The 27103-nt window shown below is 34.5% G+C and overlaps 1 protein-coding gene across 1 annotated transcript in view; it reads left to right on the forward strand.

The window, feature by feature from the left end:
* Positions 1-27103, forward strand: part of LOC142978832 (adipokinetic hormone/corazonin-related peptide receptor variant I-like) — a 116092-nt gene that overhangs the window by 62608 nt on the left and 26381 nt on the right. Inside the window, exons 3-6 of the mRNA XM_076123422.1 lie at positions 234-339; positions 12147-12351; positions 20570-20726; positions 24847-25037. Of these exons, the coding sequence (XP_075979537.1) occupies positions 234-339; positions 12147-12351; positions 20570-20726; positions 24847-25037 (659 nt within the window). The remainder of the gene's footprint in view (positions 1-233; positions 340-12146; positions 12352-20569; positions 20727-24846; positions 25038-27103) is intronic.

A 27103-nucleotide genomic window follows, 5' to 3' on the forward strand; every position in this document is an offset into this window, starting at 1 on the left:
ATATAGCCTATAGCCTTCCTCAATAAATGGGCTATCTAACACTGCAAGATTTTTTGAAATCGGACCAGTAGTTCCTGAGATTAGCGCGTTCAAACTAACAAACTCTTCAGCTTTTTAATATTAGTATAGATGTTTCACGAATTTTAAACTGGTCTACCCGTGATCCTACAAAAATAAACCTTTTTCAAAATATTATTATTTTATAAACAACTAATTAATCGTTGTTGTTACAGGTTTTTCGCTGTGATATATCCGTTGCGACTGCCAGTCGCGCGACGACGGAGCAAGCAGATGTTATACTGTGCCTGGATAGTCGCACTCGCCTGCAGTTTACCACAGGTACTGTACATACATACATACATACATACATACATACATACATACGTACTTACATAAATACATACATACATACGTACTGACATAAATACATACATACATACGTACACAACTACACACATAACATCACATCTGTATTACCTAAAGATGTAAACAAAAATCTTTGAAAAACATCCGCGTTTCGCCATTTACACTGTGAGACCCATGTAGGCAAACCCACTGCCTAATATAGTTATACATACATACATAAAATCACGCCTTGTTTTCATAGGGGTAGGCAGAGACCAATAAATGCCACTTAGAAAGATCCTTACAAACTAATACAGTATTTAAACTAGTAGTTGAAAAAGTTTCTTGCAGGAAAACTAATATTTTTTTGAAGTGATTTTTATAAACTTTCAAGCAACTGAGGCCCGATACCTAAAAAATCTATTTCACCTATGAAAAATCCGTGCCAAAGGTTGCATAGCCGCGTTTCCGACGCTCACTTCCATAAATTTATTTCGTTCTAAAACCTCTTTCACTTTTATAACAGTGGAATAAAAACGTAATACTTCTGCATTGTATCCCGTTATCCGGTGGCCAGGCACATCCCTTTGAAATGAGTTTCAAAACTCGTGCCCAAAAGTTTTTCACAAAACGGTTTTTAAATAAAAAGTGTGGTTACATTATATTTTTTGATCCGCTTTACTTTGAGTTTCTTTTTTTAGTTTTTCCTGTTATATGAATATAAAGAGTTGTGTTGTTTTTCTCTTTAAATTGTTTTTTATTGGAAACTGAAGCCACATGTAAAAATGATTTCAAATTTCATTCGTTTCGCTATAATCAAATTGTATTTGATTTTAACGCGAATGAAGTCCCACGGGCTATAGATGAATACCTTTGCCAATTTATGATTAATAAGAACCCCTACAAATACCTAGAGATCTATACTACATTTAGCCGTTTACTACGGTTCAAGTACTAAGGTCCGCATTAGACTACTATCGACTTTTAAAACCCGCCAAGTGCGAATCGGACTCGCGTACGAAGGGTTCCGTACTAAAAAATAAGACAAAAAACACGTTTGTTGTATGTACCCCTAATATTTTAATTTTTTGTATTTGTTGTTATAGCGGCAAAGAAAAATGAAAATGTGAAAAATTTAGCTTTCTAACTTTTACGGTTTATGAGATACAGCCTGACAGGCAGACAGCTGAAGAAGCAGAGAAGAAGCAGAAGCTTAGTAGTAGGGTTTCGTTTTTACTTTTTAAGTATGGAACAACAAAAACGTGCTTCCAAATTGATCCCAGTCTCGCCGCAACAACCGTAGCGCCGCGTGTGGTGGGTTCGAATCCCACCCGGGACAAATCTTTGTGTGATGAGCACGAGTATTTGTTCTGAGCCTGGATGTCAATTTATCTATATAAGTATGTATTTAGAAGTATATAAGTATGTTTATCAGTTATTTGGTTACCATAGTACAAGCTCTGCTTAGTTTGGAATCAAATGACCGTGTGTGAGTTGTCCAATGATATTTATTTATTTATTTATACAGACTTTAAATAAAACATATTTGCGAAACTCAATTCAAATCTGACACAGACACAATCATACGCAAAAATAGAGCACATACCATCAGACGGCTCTACACCGGCTCTACTCGTACTCTGTCAATATTGTGCGTGAATATATTTTATTATTATCTTACAGAACGTGCTCGAGTTGGTACGGTTATTTTGTTAGCATACAGATCAAATGAGGAAAGTATGTAAAAAACCCGTGTCACGTATTCACGTGGATGAGTTACGTGTGTTTTTCGTTTATATAGCTAGCTTGATGTATGAACCACGCGTGAGATAATATGTGGAAAAAGTAGGTTTTTCTCAATGATTATTATGATTTAATGTATGAATATTTTGTGCCAAAATATTGGAAAATCGGTTGAGCGAAGCTTATTTTATTTTCTTATGTAAAGGAACGTTCACAGCTTTACAATAGATGTACTACTAAATAAGTTTAAAACATAAAATGAGGTGATCTTAAATTTTCACAAATAATAGTCTAATGACTTTAATACTTATTATCTTGACAGCCTAATAAAGGGGTAAACATAAATAATTAAATTTTAATAGTCTTTTCACTTTTATGATATCAATAGAAATAATCTTTATTAAAAATGGTCAGATGGGTAGTACTCGGAACCGTCTTGTATGACAAAATGTATGAATATGAATGATGAAAGGCAAGTTTATTATGTAGATCATACAAATTATTATTTAAGCAATGGACCTCAGAATTTTGGCACTCATTAAGTTATTTTTCCTTAAGAATAGACTGTAGTAAGTACCTAAATAAATATAAATTGCTATAAAGGTAAAGGAAAACCAATGAGGAACCTTATCTAAGTGAAAAGGCATGCGGCCCGCAAAGTCCCTAAACCGCACTTGTCCAGCGCGCTTAACTAAGGTAACCACTTTCATTTTGAGTGGAGACCCTTGTTTGGTAATTTGTTGTTAAATACTAAGCCTTTGTAGACTACCCGTGTCCGAGTATTCGTGTTTGAGACTAGTAAATACTAATTTATTACGAGGTTCCAGGTTTTGGTGAATGATTATACAAATCATGGGGTTTGGTGAAGAATTATACGTTTCTTTTGCTTTAGTTATTCTAAATTTTAACAGTCGTTACCAGCAGTTGGAATCTTGAAAGTCTGATCAGTCTTACCGTGTGTACGTGGTACCGTGTGTGGGTAACCTATTACTTAGGTAACTGGGTTATGGAGGCTAGATAGGCAGTCGCTCCATGTAAAATGATGACATTCAGCTCCATCCAGTGGAACGGGAAGTCAACTCCAACATAGTTGGAAGAAAGGTTAGACTGATAATGAATTGGTCCAGATTTTATGTAGCGTGCTTAGTGTATGGCATTAATAGGCTTGTTCCCTGATATATGGGCCGATGGGACCAGCATTGTAAACGATGAAACGTGAGAGTATTTCATATATCTTTATTTATAACACGCACATCAATTCAAAAAGTACGCCTTCTATAAAATAAAATAAAAAGTTGCTAAAAGCATATCTAATATAACGCTTTTCAAGCCATTTTGTTAACAAAATGACCTACTAACATACTAAAAATAAATTTAACTGTTGTAAAAATATTTAAAGACACCTTTCGTGACTGGAAAGCGGCTTTTCAGCGAAAAATTACAGCCAGTAAAAGAGCATTGTATTTTCGACAAGCGACGTGATAGGGGTTGCAAAGAATTTAATGAATTTGCCTTTTTTTGGACATTATTCTTGTTATACAAAAGAAAATTTAGTAGAATTGTTGGTCTTTTTTGTTGCAAGATATTTTTTTCTTGAGTTAAATAAATTGTGGTAGAATAATTAAGAGTTTTGCTTTTGATTCAGTAACTGTCGGTAAAGTTTTTCTCGCAATTTGATTGTGGCACAATGGTGGTTATTGTCGGAAGCACGCAGAATAATTGATCACTTTTTTTCCGCTAACTGACTAACTAGTTTATTATATAATAGGATACGGGAATTAACGTGAACAGGCATTTTACCTTAATAAGGGTGTTCACGTTAATTCCCGTATCCTATTATATGTATATTAAACATGCAACGCAAGAGTTTAAAAGTTATAACTAATTTATGTCTATCTATGCTTTTAATAATTGGACGAAAGCCTTTTATTATCGAGCTAACTATCCAGTTATATACCTCTACTAATATTACAAGTAGGCCTATTAGGATCTCTAATGTATTTTTAAAGAACATTTTAGTCAGTCAAAATATACTCTAAATACTTTCAAAATACTTTTAAAACGATACTACTGTCGACGGTAAAAATAATGGATTTTGAAAATTGATATTTTTTTTGTATAATATTACTTTTTAAGAGGGTCTCCTCCCTTTGCCCCACAGTGGGAGACATAATGGGCTAATAAAATAAAAAAACTTTTTGTAATACCACTGAAATACATTTATTGCCACAAGTTACGTAAACACGTCACTTCGAAGCTAAATAGTTGATTTCCAATAACATTGACAATCGACCACAATCCAGCGTCTACCTGTCTTGTGGGAAGACATTCTTGGACGTAAGCCAGGGCTGCTCAACATTTGTGGCAATCACTTCAAGTATTGTCTAATATAAGAAAGGAATTAACACGAATAAGCATTTTACCTTAGATCGCTTTACCTTGCGACTACAGCGAGTGTAAGCGCGGTAACGTCACCTTAATTCCGTATAACATTAAATATAGGTGCCGCCAAACAATGTTCAAATTGTTTAGCGATACTTTTCACTATATGATAATCAACGATTCTCGGGTCCGCTTAGAAAGAATTTTAACTTTATTCATGTGAAGATATTTTCCGGAGTAAAAGTACTAAGTAGCAATGTTAGTAATTTTACCAAATTTGTAAAAATCTGTTCAGTACTTTTGGCGTGACTAAATAATAAACATCCAAATATACGTACATAAAAACAATAGTAAAATAACTACCGCTGCTTTAACAGTTTGACATAGCATGCCGCTTAAATATCCAAGTAAAAAGACACAAGAAATCAACCAATCAAGAAAAAAATATATATTTATATCTTCACCACTAGTTTCAGCACCCCTGTCTACCAGATTACTATTCCACACACTAGCGTGGTTGAGGGCCTTCAAATCCAATTAATACTCGGTCCACTCGGCTCGTTACACCAACTATTACTGGTATTATGATAGTGCGAGAGAGACAAAACACTTATTAGAGCGAGAGGATTCCAAGAATTAACATATTCGGAACTAGGAACGTTTGACATTTGAAAGCTATAGCACTGGCTAAAGTGCTTGTAATTGCAAAATGGTAATTGATTTGTGAAATGAGCAGCGTTTATGCAATGCTAAATTGAAAATAAGTGGCTGAATCTAAAGCTAATAGATTAAATAATAATAACCCTTTAAGAAGGTTTTCTTTTGTCCTTATCCTACGTCATGCGGGGTCGGCACCCCTTTAACTCCCGGTTTCCGAGTACATTTAGCGGTAGTTTATCTATTCAATAGCGTTTTTTGTATGCGTTATGACGCTATTGAATAGAGAAACTACCGTTAAATGTACCTCAGAAACCGGGGGTGAAGCATTTTTCTTCTTAAAAACTAACGTCTATAACCTCAACCCCTCTTGGGAATCCTACGTTAACAGATAATTAAGAGGAGAAATTAGGGTAGTGGGGTGGATACTCGTAAATAGTATAGGATTCTAGGATAATAAGTAGAGGTAGGACAATGGCAATTTGGGGAAGAATAGGTCGGGATCAAATGACCGAATGTATCTATTTTATAGTCGGTGAGGTCCAAAGGTTATGGCCATACGTCTACATCTACCATCCAATAAATAATACACGGGGACTAAAACGATCTTTTTTGTTTCTTTTTGTTTTCTTTCTTTTTGTTTTCTTTTAAAAAGACAACTCCCGCACTAAGAATTGCTCTTGTGTCGCGGGGACTTTTACAAACATACAAACAACGGACACAAAGCACAACCAGACCCGAAACAATTATTTGTGGATCGCACAAATAATTGTCCCGTGTGGGAATCGAACCCACGACCTCCCGTTGCAGTGGTATCGGCGTGGCGACCTAAACCACTGCGCCACGGAGGCAGTCAATCAAGATCGTACATATATTATGTATTTCGGTACGCGATGGTTGCAAAGATATCTAAATATTAATAATATGTAGATCTGTGGGTTCAACCACTGTGGTTTCAAGCTTATGGGCACCCAAACTGATACAAATTATGTATGTTCGTTAGATTTCCATGTTAAATACTATGTAACTAACCTTTGCATGCTTATATGAGTATTACAATTTGTTTAATTATATTCATGGGTTGATTTTTTAAAAGAGCACATAAATTTTGGCTGCTGTTGTCAAATATCTCAGCATTAATTTTTGTTACTATTGGTTCAACGCTTAAACCGCAAACTATATAATAGACAGATAGGTGGACCTTTGTGTATAATAATGTGATTTTCCACAGTTTTACCTAGCTTTCAGTTATGTTTCAAAGCAACGGAAAACGGAAAACGCAATACAAATCTTTAAATGTAATTAACTAGTGGCCGCCTGCGACTTCGTCCGCGTGGAAACCCTTCCCGTGTAAATCCCGATCCCTCGGGAACTCTGAGGTAAAAAGTATGCATAAAAATAAAGCATATGTGTTATTCTGGGTCTTCAGCGACCTACATACGAAATTTCATCGTAATCGGTTCAGTAGTATTTGCGTGAAATAGTAACAAACATTCATACATACATACATTCTCAAAAACTTTCGCTTTTATAATATTAGTAGGATTTAAGTCCGTAGTGTATTTAGCAGTCCAGCATTAAAAGCCAGTCAACCAAATGTTCATCAAAAGCCCTCGCTATAAAAAAGCCTCAATCAATGCCAGCTGTATGCCAATCGTTTGTTGAACACAAGCCGAACCGTTTGATTTATAGTCGGTTCTTTTAATCGTTTTGTTGCAATGATTGATAGCCCGTCACATGTGTATCAACGATACTTTTATACTGTTTTTATATTGCATTTTATAAAAGCCCGAAATATACGGTACTTATTTGTACCGTACCGTTTGTACTAAGTGCAAATCTTTTACGCAGTATAAAATGCGAGATTTATTCTTAAATATTCTTTACAATATGGTAGTATATGTTTTTATTATGTGATATATTATCTTTTATACTCGTAAGTGTAAACGCAGGCAAAAAGGTTTGATACTTACGAATCATCGTTTCAAACACTTTACTAATAAAAAAAAGAATAAATAAATTTATAGGTCTATAAATTTGTCTATTAATCTTGGGCGACTATTGATAGCATTTTGACAGAAACGTTACAATAAGTTTTACCGCTAGCTCGAAAGATAGAGCTAATATTATTAAAAGCTGTCAGTCGGACTAGGTGACGATCAAACGACAGAGGCAATACACATACATATTAACACAGTAAAAAGGTTCAAAATCTGAAGAGCCTTCGAATTCGCAACCAATTTAATAACTACACATCTTTAATTTTTGTTTTAAATCAATAAGTCTAAACTATTGCAACCAATTCCTACTACTACCACAAGTTACTAATAAGTTCAAAAGTCTAAAATATTTGAGTTTTGCTACCAGACATTTTAACGTACCTACTTTTAATTACTTAGTCTTGACTCACGTATCAAACGACACATTTCTTAATTAAACGTCACACTGTTCTGGGAACTCCCGACCTCAATAAGCTTAAAAACCTGCTGTTTCTTTAACCTTACCTCAATCTTACTGTTTACCTGTCTTTTTCACTTTAAGGTTTTAAACGTGTGGCTTCAAAAGCGAAATCTCTCATTTTCCATAATATGAGTTTTTGTTTTATTGTGGAAAGGCTTTTTAATTATAACTTTGAAGCGATATAGTAGTGCAGATTGTGTTTAAAAAACTTTGTTATACAGGGTACGTTATCCTTGAATAGCTATCTAAAATACTTTTCTTTTTGACTCCCGGACAGTCTAAAGATCAGCTTGGCCATCTTTGCGTCTAAGTAGTACCAAACACAACAATTGCGATCAAATTACTCGTTAGCAGACTGACATTCTAGCATGCTCGGTGAAGACATTTTACTTAACGTAAATTACGTTTATAAATCTTGAAATAGAATATGCAAAAATAATTGGTTGAAATCTAGAATGAATCATTAACATTTAGACCAGTGATATTTTACGAAATTAGTAAATTGAATGGCTAATGTATGCATTTCATAGTAAATGATTTGCAAATAACGATATAATTATTCTAACAGAAAATATAATGTTCAATTATCTGGAAATTTCACTCATGATTAGAGTTTCAATCAACGCGGTTACCAAACAAAATTATTCATTAGCAGCATGCAATTTAGAAATTTTAAACAGAATAATTTCACGGCTCATTTGTACTGAATATTTATATATTTTATTCGCAGAATGTTTTATTTTTGTTTTGAATACTATTCATTAATAAATAAATAGATTTAGGGATTAGACTGCCAGATTGATAAAGGGCATATCTCTTTTACTAAAATAAAGCTGAAAAATGTTTGTGCTGAGACGCTTATCATTGCACCTACATCGAATATAAAAGAAAACATGTGAAGCAATATGATAGCCACGTTACAAAGGAAGTATACAGGTGCTATATAGCATGATATGAGACCAACAAATATCGAGTAGCGATCATAAACGCAAATTAAACTAGGTGACCCAGCTATCTTAATAACAACTTACCAAAACAATGCTAACTTTAAAATATAATCAAACATTTTCAGAATCTGATACGCAGGCGATTATCTCCACTATCAATATAATTAATAGTAAAACTCTTTAAACAGTACTCGATCACTTTACCAATTCGATGTCTAGATAGTTCGTGAATTAATTTCCAAACTACCATTTGGGTTTAGTAAACAATTACAATTATAAAGTGGAGGACTGATTAGAACCCTTTTTTGTGAATCCTTGAATGCTATATATTCAAATTAATCAATGGTAAGCTAATAAAAACGTGAAAATACGTGAATTACTTTTTTCCTTTATTTATTATCAGTTGGCCCGCATGCGCGTGCAAACTTTTATAGATTTGTTCAGGCTATTTACTATCTGTCATTAAAAAAACTTGTATGTATCAGTGTCAAAATACTTCTAAAAAATATGTTGAACTTAATTAACAAGAGTTAAATAAATGCTTTAAAACAATAAATATTTAGATAGGCTCTAAAATAGGCCATAAAAACAATCCTACAAATAAAACTTATATGAAGCATTCTTAGTTTAGACAAGACTCCAACACCTAGTTTCATTCAAAATTAATACTAGTAAAACAAACGACTGTGAAATACAAACCTCATTTGGAATTAGTGTGGTTTAAACAAATAACAGGTAACTGAACCATAATACTCTGTGGGAAAGTAATGTCAACTTTATGAGTACGTGTTAAGGTATATTTTTATTTAATTGTCTTCGTAAATGAATTGAAAGTAATTGCTTGCATTGCATGTTTTATTACGTGAATCTTTAATAATTGGCTGAGCCTTTGTTCCAAACTATGTTGGAGTCGGCTTCCAATCTCACCGGTTGCAGCTGGATACCATTGTTTTACATGGAGCGACTGCCTATCTGACCTCCACAACCCAATAATTGGGTTATAACACGATATCCTTCGGTAAGACTGGTTGTCAGACTTTCAAGCTTCTGACTACTGTTAACGACTGTCAAAGATCTTCGAAAATGACAGCCGGGACCCACAATTTAACTTGCCTTCCGAAACACGGAGGAACTCGATATGTATAAGATGGTCACCCATCCACAGAACAACCTTAACCTCAGAGATCCATCCGCGCGGCTGTTGTTAACTAATCTTTAATGAGGCCTTTAATTTTCTTTCAAAATGTTTGGTCAAAATGTATGTGTGAAAGTATTAAGATATCATCTTGAAGAAGTACTATGAACTTTAGGTGCGTAGTACTTGTAACCGGTGATACTGTATGAAAAGATGAATGGTTGTGAATAAAGCAAGAGAAGTTTGTAAGGACCATGCAAGTGGTCTCTGCCTGTCCCTACGAGACAAAAAGCGTGATTTTACGTAATTACGTTTGTATGGTGTACGGCAAGTTTTCTCTTGCCAGCATTCTTCCGATGTATGTTTCGAATACCTTTTATAATATTTGTCCTAGATTCTTTTGTACACATTTTAAAGGATCAACAAGGAAATATCAAAAGAAAACTACGCCCAGAAGGTGTATTGTAAGGTTATAAAAGCAGTTATTGTAGAGGTTTCGTAGAGCCTCTACGATCCGTAGCACTGTCGTAGCGACTTTGCTCCATTGTATTTCACGCTCTAATAAATAAGTTATTTGAACTGATATTTTTTTCTTCTACTTTTATCAATAAATATAGGTCTTTTAGAAATAGGAAGTGGTGCGAAGCGTTACAAGGTTTAATGGCGTAAATAGGAAGAGGCTTATTTTTTATTTATCAAGCCTTTGCAGAGAATGTCTGTACAAGACCGATAAAAAAGAAATTGGTGACCATTTGATCATTGATCGTGCAAAAACATCATCAAGAAAACCATGTACAAAATTTTAAGACTTTTGTATGGCATGATGTTTACGTTAGGTATATTAATATTTGACATTTTATTTTCTAAATTTCATAAAGTTTGATTCTGCAATTTAGCCTTAAATGTGTAACAATAAAAAAATCCTTTTATAATATGATAAATGGCGGGTTCATATTCTTCATATTTCAGTGTATGCACCATTTGTCCAAAGTTTGAGTCCCAATTAAGTACAAATGGTAAATAAAGTTCATGAGTAATTAGGGCGCGTTCCCACTAAACTACTTATGTCGTACCGATCGAAATCGTGTCGTTCTATATGTGAACACCTCCATTTAAACATATAAGCCACGACTCTTAAAACTACACGATTATCTGTCGTCACGACAAAGTGGGAACGCGCGCTTAAACTCATTTATTTTTTGTTCGGTCCTCAATCACCCTTATGACCCACGTTTTTTTCCCAGTACAAAAGTTTGTTTTAAAAAAGCTAATTTTAAAATACCTTTTTCTATTTTTAACCCAGTTTTTAACGTGTAATATAAGTTCGTGAATGATTTATTGCTGGGAATATTACGCAGGAATTCCATGAACTTTTTAAATTAGACCTACTTTCATGCACCCACGCCTGCTTTTATAATGATGACCAGCTGGCGTCGGTGAATGAAAACGACGTGTGTTGGCTAAAATTAGTGATCATATTCCATAAAATGTATTCTGTTTCATAGTAACTTCGTAAGTTTCTTATTTTGCATTTTGTAAACCGGAAAATTTATATACTTACTTTAGGAAAGTTTCGTATAAACTCCAATAAAGTTGATCAGGATTAAGGACAAAGTATAGATAAAAAAGGAAAGAAAATGTATATAAAATTTCTTGTTTTCTATAGAAATATTTTTGATTATGGTATTACAAATATATTTTATTACTAGCTGACCCGCGCAACTTCGCTTGCGTCACATAAGAGAGAATGGATCAAAATTCTCCCCGTTTTGGTAACATTTTTATTGGTACTCTGCTCCTATTGGTCGTAGCGTGATGATATATAGCCTATAGCCTTCCTCGATAAATGGGCTATCTAACACTGAAGGAATTTTTCAAATCGGTCCAGTAGTTCCTGAGATTAGCGCGTTCAAACAAACAAACAAACAAACAAACAAACTCTTCAGCTTTATAATATTAGTATAGATTAATAGTCAAGATCCACATTCCACAGATAACTTAAAACATAAACAAACAAGAAACGACTTTGTTTGAATACATACCTTTTAACTCTACAGTTACACCTCTCTCGTTTATACTTATTTATTTTACATTTTTATGCAACAAAACTGTAGCGTGATTCTGTACCATCGGTACTGTCGAGTATCGAAAGTTTGACATTTAGCATGTACGACCAAAACATTTCCTACGACGGCCGTCAGAGGCGCTGATCAGATTTTCATACAAAATTTTTCGATGACAGGTCGGTTGTCGGTAGTCGATAGTAATAGAGAATTGAGCTACTGATTTTCATACAAAACTTTTCGATGACAGGTCGGTTGTCGGTACTGAGTACAGTAGCTCGATTCTCTACTACTATCGACTACCGACAACCGACCTGTCATCGAAAAATTTTATTAAATTATATAAAGATAATTAGTAAATTATCTTAATTTATATAATGAATTAATACTTAATTACTTTTTTCTTGTCCCCAGAGCATAGTGTTCCGCGTGAAGCGTCACCCGCACGTGGCGGGCTTCGAGCAGTGCGTGTCGTTCGGCGCGTTCAGCTCGGAGCAGCAGGAGGTGGTGTACAACATGTTCTGTCTGAGCGCCATGTACTTCCTGCCGCTGCTCGTCATCTCTGTCTGCTATGTGTGCATCTTCTGCGAGATACATAGGAGCAGTAAGGAGCTAGACGGTAAGAACAACGGTCTTGAAGACTATTCAACTACCTTTCAGGACATTGTAGGATTGCTGATCAACTTTTCTTTAAAAATGCCTATCTGGTGAACATAGTTATACTAGCAGTATGTGTTGTATTGCAGGTGCCGATTCGTGAGTCTCAGATACAATTTTCAATTTTTTGGGTTGAAATTTCTCAGTTGGAGCTTTCGGAGTTATTTCTCGGCAGGCGAAGTGTTATTTTTTTTCAATTCCTATTGAAATATTGATGATAGAAGTTAGAGGACTATAATCTCATCTTCTTTCAAAGAGGGCCAGCGTTCTTTTACCTACTTTTACAACGATTGTAATAAACAGTTACGAGTTTTGTTTTCGTCTGTGGCGAATATCGTGACTTACTTTTGTTAAAGTTGTCTAAAAATATCACCAAAAATTATTTTTTACAATATTTTCATAGCAACTAACTCAAAGAAATATTCCTTCACCAAATTATGAGCTAACACTCCCAAACAATGCCTTTAAGATAATAAATTGTCGCAAATACATAAAAAAGGCGGCAACGGAGGCTTTTATCGGTAAAATACTCGCTAAAACGCTCTTGAGAGAGGAAACCATGTACTTCTCGGGTAAAACCTGCTATCGATATTTTTATACAACGATGATTTAAATGTTTTCATTGTTTTTGAAAGCCTATAGCCAGTTGCACTTACCGGTCGGTAAACCATATGTGGGTAAAGATATCCTTAGCGCGGTCATTTCATAGATGGATGTCCAATTATTTACTTGATAATTCAATCCAGATGTTTCAGACGGGTTTATTGATTATAGCTTCCTATGGTAAGTATTTGTCGGCGCATTAAAGTTTAACTTAAAAAAAAATTGAATTCACAAGTCAAATGTCATAAAAATATACAGCTTAATATTGCACGCAACCATGTATCGTTTCTAACACGATTCTTTTACCGGTAAAAAATATTTAACCTTTTTTTTCTCTAAATTAATAAAATATTTTTGCGATAATATGTAGTAAAATTTAAGATGTCTTTCAATTCCAATATACATCACACTCACAATAAACGAAGAATTGGATACAATACCTATCATCCATTTTATGTATGTTAGTCATTCCAGCGCTTCACTCTTCGGAAAAAAATACACAAAAATTGTTGCAAAACTAAACCAATTCAAAAGACAAAAGTAACAAAAATATTTACGTTAAATTCTACGCGACTTTATATCTAAACAATACCTTTGTTTGTCCGTTCTGTCTGTCTTTTTGATGTCCAGTTATTTTAGTATCACGTCAAATATTTTTCAACCACTTTTTATAAAAACCGTTTTCAATAAAAGGCACAACACTATTGGCTTGACGTGGGTTGTATCGATATTTTAGATGCCTTTCGACTCCAATGCATGTCATTCTCACTGTACGAGGGAATTCTGTACAAAAGCTGTTGTGCAAATTGTTGATAAAATCTGGAATAAAAATATTTTTGTACAGTTGACAAGAAAAAAAGCAAAAATGAGTAGGAGAATTTATCTCCTAGGCATATTTTTAACTTTGATGTTTTTAAGTATTTCAAACTGTAAACAATCTCGATTAAGGAAAATGTGATTAATTTATTTAGGAGTTATGCATACTTTGTAAGCCCTAATTAATAACGAATATTCTACTTAAAACAGTGTTGTTCGAGACGTAATCCCGATATTTGGATTAATTTTATTTATTTATTGTCAAAAAGATACATGTCTTATGTTATATTAATAATATTTTAGGTCGGGGAAAAAGTCTTTTCGCATTATAGTATGTAAGAACTTGTAATAAAATCTATTTGGCTTCAAGAATCACAAATGAGTACACGCTTTATTAGGTTTCTTTCAGTGAGCTCGTGAGGTACCCAAATATGGAGCCGTTTTATATAGAAAAAAGATTTTATTACAAGTTCATACATACTATAATGCGAAAATACTTTTTCCTCGGAGTAATATATTGCCCGACGTTTAGATAATTTTACACCGACCTTCGACACGGTCGGGTAATTTAGTCTTTTTAATATTTTCAACCACTGTTGTTGCTCACTGTACAGTATTATAAGAGTGAATTTCTCAGCGTAGCGTACGTAAATGAAGATGACTGGCCTTGTATGACGAGACTCAAATTCCACGTCGCCCTGACAAAGTGCATATTCTAAATTAACTAGCTAAAATAATCTTTGCTCTTAAGTCTTAAAACTTAAGAGACTTTTAAAACTGGCTCTTGATTTCTCTTTGACAAATAATGTATGCTTTTAAAATTATAGATTGAATCATCATAAATACTATGGTTCGGTTTTTGAGCTTAGAAATAATTGTTAGATAGCTATACTACATATACAACTAGCTTAAGTGGCAGCTAATATATAAAAAATAACTGGTAAAAAAAACATACAGCCAAATTGAGAACCTCCTACTTTTTTGATGTTGGTTAAAAATTCCATATAAGCTTTATATATTATATAGATAGGAATTCAAAAGTGGTGAAACCGGGCCTGAAGAAAATGTAAAATTAACGACATAAAATTACTTATAACCGCGATTACTTCACTGAAAAAAATTAGCTTACGTCTTACCTCTGCTAATCAACTTTTTTTTTACTAATTCAGCCGATTAAACTCAAATACAGAACAGACAAACACACATACCTGTAATAATACCAGTACTAGCAATAGACGGCATCTATTTTTACACATTATATTGACTTCTCATATCCTTCTATTTCCTTTTATCAGTACCGCTGTATTTTCGTGTTTTATTTTTAGGCCGTTTTTCCTCGTGTACGCACATTGGATAGCTAACAAATATTTACACTACTCGGCGAGTTTGTTGTACACCTGAACATGACGTTACGTGACTGAAATACAGATAAAAACTGTACAAATCGAAGGTTTGAAACAATAGGCATGTTTATCGTCACCCGTATCGAAGTTAAGGTAGGCTGTCATAGTGCGACGATTTGGTAGAAAGCCATGCAAGGTTCGCAGCTAGCTGAAGTATACAAATTTCTGAATTTATTTACTGTCTTCTGCCCGCGACTTTAACAATCTAAGTTATAAAATATAATAAAATGTTATTTTTGTTACATTTCTCTTAAATTCATTAAATACTTTTTTAAGTAAAAACGTAACAAACATCTATACATCCATACATACGATTTTCGCGTTTATAATATTAAAAGGGTTTGTCTGTTTTGTATCTAAAGATTATATACCTACATCGTTATTAGAAATTGAGAATTCATTTCTAATATCTATACTAATATAATCTATACTAATCTATACTAATACTAATATAATAAAGCTGAAGAGTTTGTTTGTTTGTTTGTTTGTTTGTTTGTTTGTTTGTTTGTTTGAACGCGCTAATCTCAGGAACTACGGGTCCGATTTGAAAAATTCTTTCAGTGTTAGATAGCCCATTTATCGAGGAAGGCTATAGGCTATATAACATCACGCTACGGTCATAATATAATAAAGCTGAAGAGTTTGTTTGTTTGTTTGTTTGTTTGAACGCGCTAATCTCAGGAACTACGGGTCCGATTTGAAAAATTCTTTCAGTGTTAGATAGCCCATTTATCGAGGAAGGCTATAGGCTATATAACATCACGCTACGGTCATTAGGAGCGGAGTAGCAACGAAAAATGTTACAAAAACGGGGAAAATTTTGACCCATACTCTTAGGTGACGCAAGCGAAGTTGCGCGGGTCAGCTAGTTATTAATATTTAAATTACTTTCAAATAAAAAACTTACTATAGCAGCCAGATTAAAAAAACTGAATCTGTTCTCCCGAGATTTAAAAAGAGAACTCGTTAAAAATAAAAAGGTATCGGTGGATTCTATATGAAAAATGAAATGGCCAGTATTTGAATCGAGATTTAAAAATATTTATGGTACGATAAAATTCGATTTATTTTATAAACATTTGTAACGTAAAAGTAATCGAGTTCTCGATATTGGATAGGAAAAGTGTTCGTTCGTTGTAAATCGAATTTGCTTAACGATTTCAGCACGTCGTGCTTAGTTATTTTTAAAACTGAGGATCGATAATTATGAGAGTACGGAGAGGATCACGATTCGTGGTATTCTGAAAAACATATTCCACGTTACTAAATAAATATAACACAAGTAACTTGGACCCGAAATACAAACGTAGATATTTAATAACGTTTTTTTAATTTCATAGCCATAGCTGAGTAGTATAGACCACACTACCAAATTCAAATTGAAAATCTTAGAAATTTGTACTATTGAGTCATACCGATTTCTTCGTACAGAAAACTTTGATAGGGCCTCTTGAGTACATATTTTATGGGTCAAATCCATAATAAGCCAATCAAATCTCTATAGTTTTTAAAATAAACGACCATACCTTTTGGTTTTCAATACACAAAACTTGTAGTTGAATGAACCTATTACATAGTTCAGTAGATAAAGATTCAGTCGACTAGTCCCAAATATCTCAAAGGCTGTTTCATTCCAGAAAAGCAGAATTAAATCCATTAATTTCCATTAAACCGAACATATTTTACAAAACTTATGAAGCATTTATAATACTTATAAACTTGAAAGTTCCCCAGAGGCTTTACTTGCTGTCAGAATAACAAAACTTGGACGTAAACAACAGTAATATATTCATCTCTTTCCGTTGTATGGGATTATGTATTGCATCCTTCTTCCTACCTAGAAATTCGAAAGTTTGAAGATTGATGTATGTATGTCTGTTACGCTGTCTTGCTAAAGCTGCTGACTGGATTTTGATGTAATTAAACGTAGATATCTATACTAATATTATAAAGCTGAAGAGATTGTTTGTTTGTTTGAACGCTACTAATCTGAGGAACTACTGGTCCGATTTGAAAAATTCTTTCGGTGTTAGATAGTCCATTTATCGAGGAAGGCTATAGGCTATATATTATCACGCTACAACCTAAAGGAGCAGAGCAGCGGTGAAAAATGTTACAAAAACGGGGAACATTTTGATACATTCTCTTTTATGTGACGCAAGCGAAGTTGCGCGGGTCAGCTAGTTTCTTATAAACAGAACATATTTCACAAAAAGTACAAAGCATTTATAATACTTATAAACTTGAAAGTTCCCCAGAGGCTTTACTTGCTGTCAGAATAACAAAACTTGGACGTAAACAACAGTAATATATTCATCTCTTTCCGTTGTATGGGATTATGTATTGCATCCTTCTGCCTACTTAGAAATTCGAAAGTTTGAAGATTGATGTATGTATGTCTGTTACGCTGTCTTGCTAAAGCTGCTGACTGGATTTTGATGAAATTAAACGTAGATATAGTTAACTAGCTTACCTGCGCAACTTCGCTTGCGTCACATAAATTTTCCCCGATTTTGTAACATTTTTCACTGGTACTCGGCTCCTATTGGTCGTAGCGTGATGATATATTAATGCGTTATCAAGGAAGCCTATAAGCTATAGGCTTCCTTGATAAATGTGCAAGCTGACACTGAAATAATTTTTCAAATCGGACCTGTAGTTCCTGAGATTAACGCGTTCAAACAAACGACCAAACAAACAAACTCTTCAGCTTTATAATATTAGTATATATTGGCCTCTCTAAAACATTTATAGTTAAATGCAAGCTAAAATATCATAGCAACCGCATATGATATCCAATTCCTGGTACTAGTTAATAAGGAAGGTTTTAAACCACTCTCCAGTTTTCTCAATTGAGTGCAGAAACCTACAGAGCAATAAATTAAACTACAGACATAGACGTAGTTTGCAAATTACTGCGACACGTCTAACTAACAAACTCAGTTCTATGCAAGGAAATATGACTACGTCTTAATTACAAACCATGGAACCATGTGATTTCGAGGTATGACAACTTTGCTACAACTACTAAAAGGTTACATCTAACCATGCGTGTGCATTTTCACGGAACTGAGTGTAGCAGTAGCTCGATTCTCTAGTACTATCGACTACCGACAACCGACCTGTCATCGAGAAATTTTGTATGAAAATCTGATCAGCGCCTCTGACGGGTGTCGTAGGAAACATTTTAGCAGTACATTCTAAATGTCAAATGTCGATACCTAGCCGGTTGTCGGTAGTCGATAGTGGTAGAGAATCGAGGTACAGATAACAAATCGGATGACTGTTTAACATCGTCTTCTTGTAACATCTTGTTTTTACGACTCTCTTTCCGCGAGAAAAGGTTCTCTGGAGTACAAAGTTTTGTCTGTGTTAATCCAGGAACGTGGACGTGTGTGACGATAAACTGTGCCTAAGTCAATTATGTCTTATACCATTCGGTAGATTAGCTTTGAAAAGTAACAAACACCAATGGATTGCCCATTTAGACAAATTTTCGCATTTGCAATTCGTCACGTTAAAATATTTACGAGAATATAAACTTTCTACTATGTCAATCCGGGTTATTAACTACTAGCTGACCCGCGCAACTTCGCTTGCGTCACGTAAAAGAGAATGGGTCAACATTTTCCCCGTTTTTATAACATTTTTTACCGGTACTCTGCTCCTATTGGTCGTAGCGTGATATAGCCTATAAGCCTTCCTCGATAAATGGACTATCTAACAGTGAAAGAATTTTTCAAATCGGACCAGTATTTCCTGAGATTAGCGCGTTCAAACAAACAAACAAACAAACTCATCAGCTTTATAATATTAAGTATAGATACCTATAGAATTAATTTCATCAAACTATATTCAAGTATTTTATAGTCTGTGATCAATCAGTTTTCGACTGAAAAATCTGTTGAAATATATTATTTATTTATATCCTTATTTAAAGCCTGCTTAATATACATATAAATAACTTATCTCGTGTCCAGAGTGTCTCACTGGTACTTCGCTAAGTGGAGTTGCTTGTTCCTTGTGACGCGGTAATTGATGTACGTCGTCGTGTCCTGCGTGTATTGGACGTGGGTAGTGACCGTTGGAGTAACAGGCCTGTACTACATTAGTATTAGGAACTAGTTTAGCCCGCGACTTTGACCGTTAAACGGTTTCTTGGTATAAATAACATGCTGTATACTAATACAGGTAGTAAAGTATCTGTGTGCCAATTATAATTAAAATCCGTTTAGTAGTTTTGGCGTGATTGATTTGAAAACATCCTTTCAAACATCCCAACTTTTGCATTTATAATAGTAACATACATGTATATTTAGCTTAAATGGCATGGAGAGTCTTAAGTTCACTTTAAACGTTCAGTGGTAAGCAACCTTTGGCATCTATATTATGTAGATGGGTGATCTCGTAGTGGTATTTTAGTCTAGCATCTTCGTGATTAAAGGACGGTAAGATAAGACGTAGTATTTTTGTTCATCGATTTCTTAAAATAAATTATGGCTACAAGTGATATTTATATAAATAGTCTTTAAGTTGAGGAAAGCGGCCCATATTTTATTAGTTTCCTAAATTTACTAAAAGCCTCAAAAAGTAAACAATTCTCCGAAAAGCTTGACAATAATACCTAAAGATACAAAGCTATTGTGAAAGGAAATTGAATCTGGGCCACTGAAAAATCTTTTTTATCACGTAATGAGAGTGAATTCTCGGAATACATTAAAATTCAGGCTGAACGTTCAATTGTTTCGAGAAACTAAGCCTTATAGCCATTTTGATTGACAACTTATTACTACTTAACTTATTTTTACTTTCGAACGAGGTCAGTTCCCCAATGATTAAAGTCATAGTAAAGTTTAAAAACTATTTAAAAATCGTTTTAAATGCACGCACTCGTCATTACATTCAACAACCACTATTGAAAACACTGCAACGTTAGTTTAGTGACAGGTTTTAAAAAAAAAAGATAACTCTCGCATTAAGTATTACTCCTGTGTCGCTGTTGCTGCTCTATGGGCTTTATATTTCGATATACAACATAAATAAATTAATAATTTTGCCATAGTCCCACTGCTGGGCAAGAGTTTCTCCCATTATGAGGGAGGGGTTTGACCTTGGGTCCACCACGCTGGCCAAGTGCGGGCTGGGACTTTACATGCCCGTAATAAACAAATTTTTAGGCATGCAAGGTTTCCTCACGATGTTTTCCTTCACCGTTATATAATAATAATAATTTCTAATGCACTCATAACTTCGAAAAGTCATTGGCGTGTTGCCTCGGGTTTGCCTGCGACCAACTTATACCACTCGGCTATCACTGATCTGCAACATTATCTAAATATATTTTTCTCCTTGTTTCAGAGAAGTGCATGCACCGCAACAGCATGGGCCCGGTGCGCCTGCGCCGCTCGGACCGACGCGTGTTGGAGCGCGCCCGACGTCGGACACTGCGCATGACCGTCACTATCGTGTCCGTGTTCGCGCTGTGCTGGCTACCTTATGTCACTATTACTATGTGGTGAGTTTCTCTTTTATTGTAGGACCTATTATACTAGATGCTATTTACAAATTTTAATGACCGTGCTATCGTGTCTGTATTCGCGCTGTGCTGGCTACCGTACGTCACTATTACTATGTGGTAAGTATCTCTTTTATTTGTAGGATGTACTAGATGCTATGTATGTACAAAATGAACGTGTAAAAAGCCATTTACTATTCTATCTTTATACCAGTACCTCGATTCTCTACCACTATCGACTACCGACAACCGGCTAGCTATTGAAATTTTGACATTTCGAATGTACTGCCAAAATGTTTCCTACGACACCCGCCAGGTGCGCTGATCAGATTTTCATACAAAATTTCTCGATGACAGTTCGGTTGTCGGTAGTCGATAGTAGTAGAGAATCGAGGCACAGTAGCGAATTAACAGTCGGTACTGTCAAGTATCGAGAGTTTGACATTTATAATGTGCCGCCAAAATAGTTTCTGCGACACCCGCTAGAGGCGTTAAAGATATTAGGTCGGGGAAAAAGTCTTTTCGCATTATAGTATGTATGCATTTGTAATAAAATCTCTTTGGCTTCAAGAATCACAAATGAGTACACGGTTCATTGGGATTCTTTTAGTGAGCTCGTTGAGTACCCAAATATCGAGCCTTTTTGTGTAGAGAAAAGATTTTATTACAAGTTCATACATACTATAATGCGAAAAAACATTTTCCCCGACCTAAAATTTTCCATTTTCACCTAGAATTTAAGAAAAAAATGAATAGCATAATACTATAATGTATCAAGTAGTTACTTGTTTTTTCTTCGCCTTAAATTATCTAATACATAACACAACGAGCCTTTTCCGTAACACACCCATATTCGTATCATATGAGGAAATTACCTTAGCAATTATAATTAGTTTCATGTCAAGAAGGATAAATTATAGGCCTTAGTAAGATAGTATTCTGTAATACTCACGATGTAATTGAGAAAATAATATATTACTTTCTTTGTCTAAGCTGTAATAATAACAGGAATATAGGTAATGTTATTCTTTACGTAGAATGTGCACGGCAAAAATAATTACAAAGACTACAAGATTCACCAAATAGCCGATGGTCCTGTATGACAAGATGTATGGATGTGAATGATGCAAGAGAAGTTTGCAAGGATCGTACCAAGTGACGTTCTTTAGGTCTCTACCTACCTCTATGCAATTCGTTTTCTAGAAGGAAAACCTTATACAATACATATTTTTTGGTTTATTTTGTATTCTCAATTATTTCTTTGGTGATAAAATATTAGCTTGGCTTATTAATTACATAGTGACTGGATAATATCATGGAAATTAATGTTCTAAATCAAATTAGTTAATACGTTTTTTTAATTTTTGTAAAATTTTGTGTAAAGTTTCCATTTAGAATTAAAATCATATCCATTAAGGAATAATGCTAACCACTATACTAAGAAGTGAATTGTGTAACTCCAAGCAGTCTCAAGTTTCGCAAACTTTCCAGTGTTCTTAGTGGAAAACTTCTAGAATCTTCCATCATAATACACTTCTACTAAACTTATTACTTGATAGACATCTTTATAAAAAACCAGAAAACAGACTTTTCATTGGATCATCATACTATATATTTGATTTTGATATAAAACTCAAACATAAAATTACATTAATGGAACAAGTTTGTACTACTATCGACTACCGACCACGGACTAGCTATCGAAAAATTTTACACGAAAGGCTCCGTAAGAACTATTTTGGCAATGCATTTAAAATGTCAAATTCACGATTTTCAACAGTTCCGACGATAGAGAACTGTAAGCTGGGTAAAAAGGAACTTATTATTTCATATTAATTTATGGTGAGCGATATTTTTCACTATATTGTAACGTTACAGGACAAAGTATTGGTATTTTTCTAATTTATATTTGTCTCTATACTAGATCTCAATAGTAGTCCGGAGATTGGTAACATACTCGACTAGCATAGGCTCGCTTCCTATCATGTCGAAACTCAGGGGTATTACGTACACCGCTGCCTACACCATCGGGTATAACAGGCGTGATATCTATACTAATATTATAAAGATGAAGAGATTGTTTGTTTGTTTGAACGCGCTAATCTTAGGAACTACTGGTCCGATTTGAGAAATTAATTCAGTGTTAGATAGCCCAATTTATCGAGGAAGGCTATAGGCTAAATATCATCACGCTACCACTATTGGGAGAGTAGAAAGTTATGACCCATTCTCTGTTATGTGACGCAAGCGAAGTTGCGCGGGTCAGCTAGTACTTGATAAGTTTGCATCGTCGTTTTACGCTTCATAGCTATAAAAACTGTCACAAACTTTATATCTAACTTTCATCTGAAATCTTTTCTATTTAAATTGAAGGTTTTCCAAGCTCCCAGAGCAGCCATCAATAAACTTTGCTTTGAAGAAATTATTTATTTTTGTTTACGTTTTTGCCGCGCTTTATGACTTTCTTTGGCTTCTTGACAAAGTAGTTTCAAACAATATACTTTTTTAATCGAAAACTTACGGTTCAAGTTTTCCTCTTAGAGCATAAACAAAATAAAAACCTCTCCAGAGATCAATTCAAAGGTTGGTTTACGCTACGAATATAGGCATACAAATTAAGATAGTATATTTAATATAAGTTCAACTATAAAACATTGGGATAGAAAATTTACAGTCAGTACTATAGAATCGAGAGTTTGACATTTTAAATCTACTACAAAAAAGTTACTAAGCGCTAACCAGATTTTCATAATAAAACTTCTGGTAGTCGATAGGTCAGAGAATTGCGCTACAGTTTTTTAACATTTAAAACTAACTTTTGCTAAACTTGTACATTAAAATCTACTTTTATTTGTTGGTCGTCAAGAATTTAAATCTCTGAAGATTGTTTGTTATGTATCTTTAGAATCGATATATTATGGAACCCGCTTTAATTATAATTATTACATACTAATTTAACAACAGCAGTATCACGATTCTGTATAGTCGGTACTACCAAGCTTCGAGAGTTTGTCATTAATAATGAAATGCAAAAATACTTTCTACAATACCTGTTAGAGGCGCTGAGCCGATTGACATACAAAACTTTTCGGTAGCTAGCAGATTGTAGACAGTCGATAGTGGTAGAGAATCGAGCTACAGCTTCGTCACTGGTCGTCAACAATTAAAGTCGCTTCTATAATATTATATCTGAAGATTATTTGTTGTATAGAGTCCGTATGGAACCCGCGTTGATTACAAGCCGTACGTATGTAGGTACTAACTTGACAACAGCTGAGACAGTAATCCGTTACGGCTTACCGCAAGTGACACGTGTTGGTTAGTAATTATAATACTGTATGAAACGCGGTGAAACTATTGTTTTAATATCATGCTAAATTGCTAACGTGGTCTACAGTTATGTCATTCAACTTACCACATGGTTAGGTAACGACCTTTAACTTAGTTCTCTGTAATTTTAGTTTATATAAATCGAAAAAAAAAAGATTTCTTCTAAATACTGTGATAAGTTTATTTAATTATTCATTTCAATATATGTTATTATAAGGTCATGGCCTCTGTGGCGCGGTCGGTAGTATAAGCGACTGCTGCGCAAGAGGTCTAGGAATCGAGTCCTGGGTCGGGACAGAAACCCTTTTCTGAGTTTTCCTGTTTATAATTTCTTATAGATTGCCCGGAGTTAGGAAGTTGAGGTCGTAAACTTCCATGCATCGGAAAGTACGCAAAGCCGTCGGTCTTACGAGGCTATGAGAGTGGAGGAATAGCGAGTGCATGTGTATTGTGCACTCTGGTGTATACTATAAACAAAGTCCTGCAGTGTTGGCCATTTTTAATGAAATTGGTTACCATAGCAGATTATCGGCTAGGAGAACATTATTAAATTCGTACTTCCAAATTGATTCCATTATATTAGGTCGGGGAAAAAGTCTTTTCGCTATACAGCATGTATGAACTTGTAATAAATTCTCTTTGGCTTCAAGAATCACAAATGAGTACACGGTTCATTAGGTTTCTTTTGAGTGAGCTCGTGAGGTACCCAAATATCGAGTTTTTTTGTGTAGAGAAATAATTTCCCCGACCTAATAATAAAACGTGATTTAAACCTTATTCCTCCTTTCAGGTACATGATAGACCGTCAATCAGCGTCCCGAGTGTCTCCGAAAGTCCAAGACCTGCTCTTCGTGATGGCTGTCTCCAACTCGTGCATGAACCCCCTGGTCTACGGCTCCTACACCCTGGACCTGAAGGGTGTCATCCGAAGACTTCTCAAGAAGACCTGCTGCACTTCTTCTGCTGCTTCTGATACTATAGGTGAGATGGATTTCGATGAAATGCTCTAGTCAGTTATATTAATTTAAATGTATAGTTGTCTTTCAGTGTGTAGTTATATTAATTTGGTGTGGCGCCACGCCACTACCATTGCGTCGCGAGGTCATCAGTTTGATTACTATACAAATATTTGTGGTTGTACTTTGTGACCGTTGTTTGCATGTTTACAAAAGTCCCAGCGACTCCAGAACAATCCATGGTGCGGGAGAAGGGTTAAAAAATGAAACAAATTGTATATTTTCGGAATCATATTTCTTAACATTTTTTTTGAGGGCCTGGTAATGAACCCCACCCCTAAAAAGTAAACAAAAACAAAAACTGATCGACTGACATCGACGATGTCAAACATTTATGGCAGCAAAAATCTTATGTATATTTTAATTTATATTTAAAAAAAATATATAACCATCAATAATAAATTAAAACATATGCAAATATACCCACGGTTTTCATTTGACTAGATTGCTCGTAGCGTAGAATACATTATTAATTAGTATGCCTAATTAGCACCAAATTCTGCAATGTTCATTTTATAATGAGATGCTTTTGTATGATTAACCCTTAACTGAAGTCGTGAAAAATAATCACACTTCTATAGTCGTGGGTCCAGGGGACCCATATTCTACTTTTGATGTAATAAAACAAAAAATATTTTATATTTTACGCATTTATATTTATTAAACTCTACATTGAAACTTTAAGAATCAGAATCTTAAAGAAAATCAACAATAGGAACTTTAATTCCCTCCTTAAATGGCTCTTTTTTACAATCAGTTGTTATTCAATTAACCTAAAAACATATATTTTTTAAAAAATCGTAAAAAATATAAACGTAACATAAAAAAACTAAATACAACTTTTTTCGTGTACAAAAAATAACAAATTTAAAAAAAGTTATCATAAAAACTAAAAATCTTCTTCCTAAAAGAAATTGACATATCAAACTGAAGAACAAATTATAAGCATGAATTGCATACATTCTTTGCACAAGTCATACAAATAGGTAGTTTACACTTAGGACATAAGTGTAGGCTCTTCGCTCTCTTGTTGGGTGGACAGATAGAACACCTGTTCCCTTTATTTCTCTCCAATTTCAGGCTTTCTTTATCTGCAGATGACGAAGTTGGTGCTGGTTTTAGATTGAGAGCTGTAGCAAATTGTCCTCAGTTGTGTGGGAAGTTTTTGGTTAGGTATAGCATTTTTCTTACATGTAAGCTCACACAAAATTTTTGCGAGTCCTTTCGAAAACATCCTTGTCATCTTTGCAGCTCTTTCATGACTTTGCTGGATGATAAAAGCATTCACCGCACTCATGTCCAATACTCTAAACAAAACAGTCGTTGGAGCATTATTTCGACATATGGGTGAATTTCCACTAGTTTCATCTTCATCATAATTCGATTCTGTGTTCAACCACTGCTCTATTATATTATCTATATTTGTAGACATATCTCTTTGGTCTGACATCACAAATAACCGAAAAAAATAAAATAGTAAAATGAATGAGTAACAACTAAAAAGTTACGTTTCTATAGTCGTGGGTCCCATGGACCCACGAGCTCATCAAAACTCACCTTAGCAGTTGCGAGCGAAACGCGTCCGTTCTCCCCTGCGCGCACCGGCGTGCTGGCGGAAGGTACCTAGAAGTGGGAGTCGCTAAGGCACGAGCCTTATTTTTTACACGCGTTTGAAGATTGAATATGGGTCCACTGGACCCACGACTACAGTTAAGGGTTAAATAGCTAAATGGAGATTAGTAGAATTTTACAGCAAATAATATGTAGGTTTTTAAAAATAAAATATCTATTAACTTTAAATCAGTAAAATAAAATAAATTAAAACATATTGCAAATGATTTTTGCTTTCATTAGCAAAAAATATATTATACGAAATTGATGTATAAAGACTTAATATACCTTATTTGTCGCCCGACGTTTCGTCTGAGATTAACCAGTCGTGATCACAAATAAGACCCCCAAATTGTGTGTTCACGATACACATAATCATGGCCGTATAGTTAAATAAAAAGAAAAAATAAAATTGTTAAG

Source organism: Anticarsia gemmatalis, chromosome 15 (assembly GCF_050436995.1).
Source record: "Anticarsia gemmatalis isolate Benzon Research Colony breed Stoneville strain chromosome 15, ilAntGemm2 primary, whole genome shotgun sequence".
NCBI lineage: Eukaryota > Metazoa > Arthropoda > Insecta > Lepidoptera > Erebidae > Anticarsia > Anticarsia gemmatalis.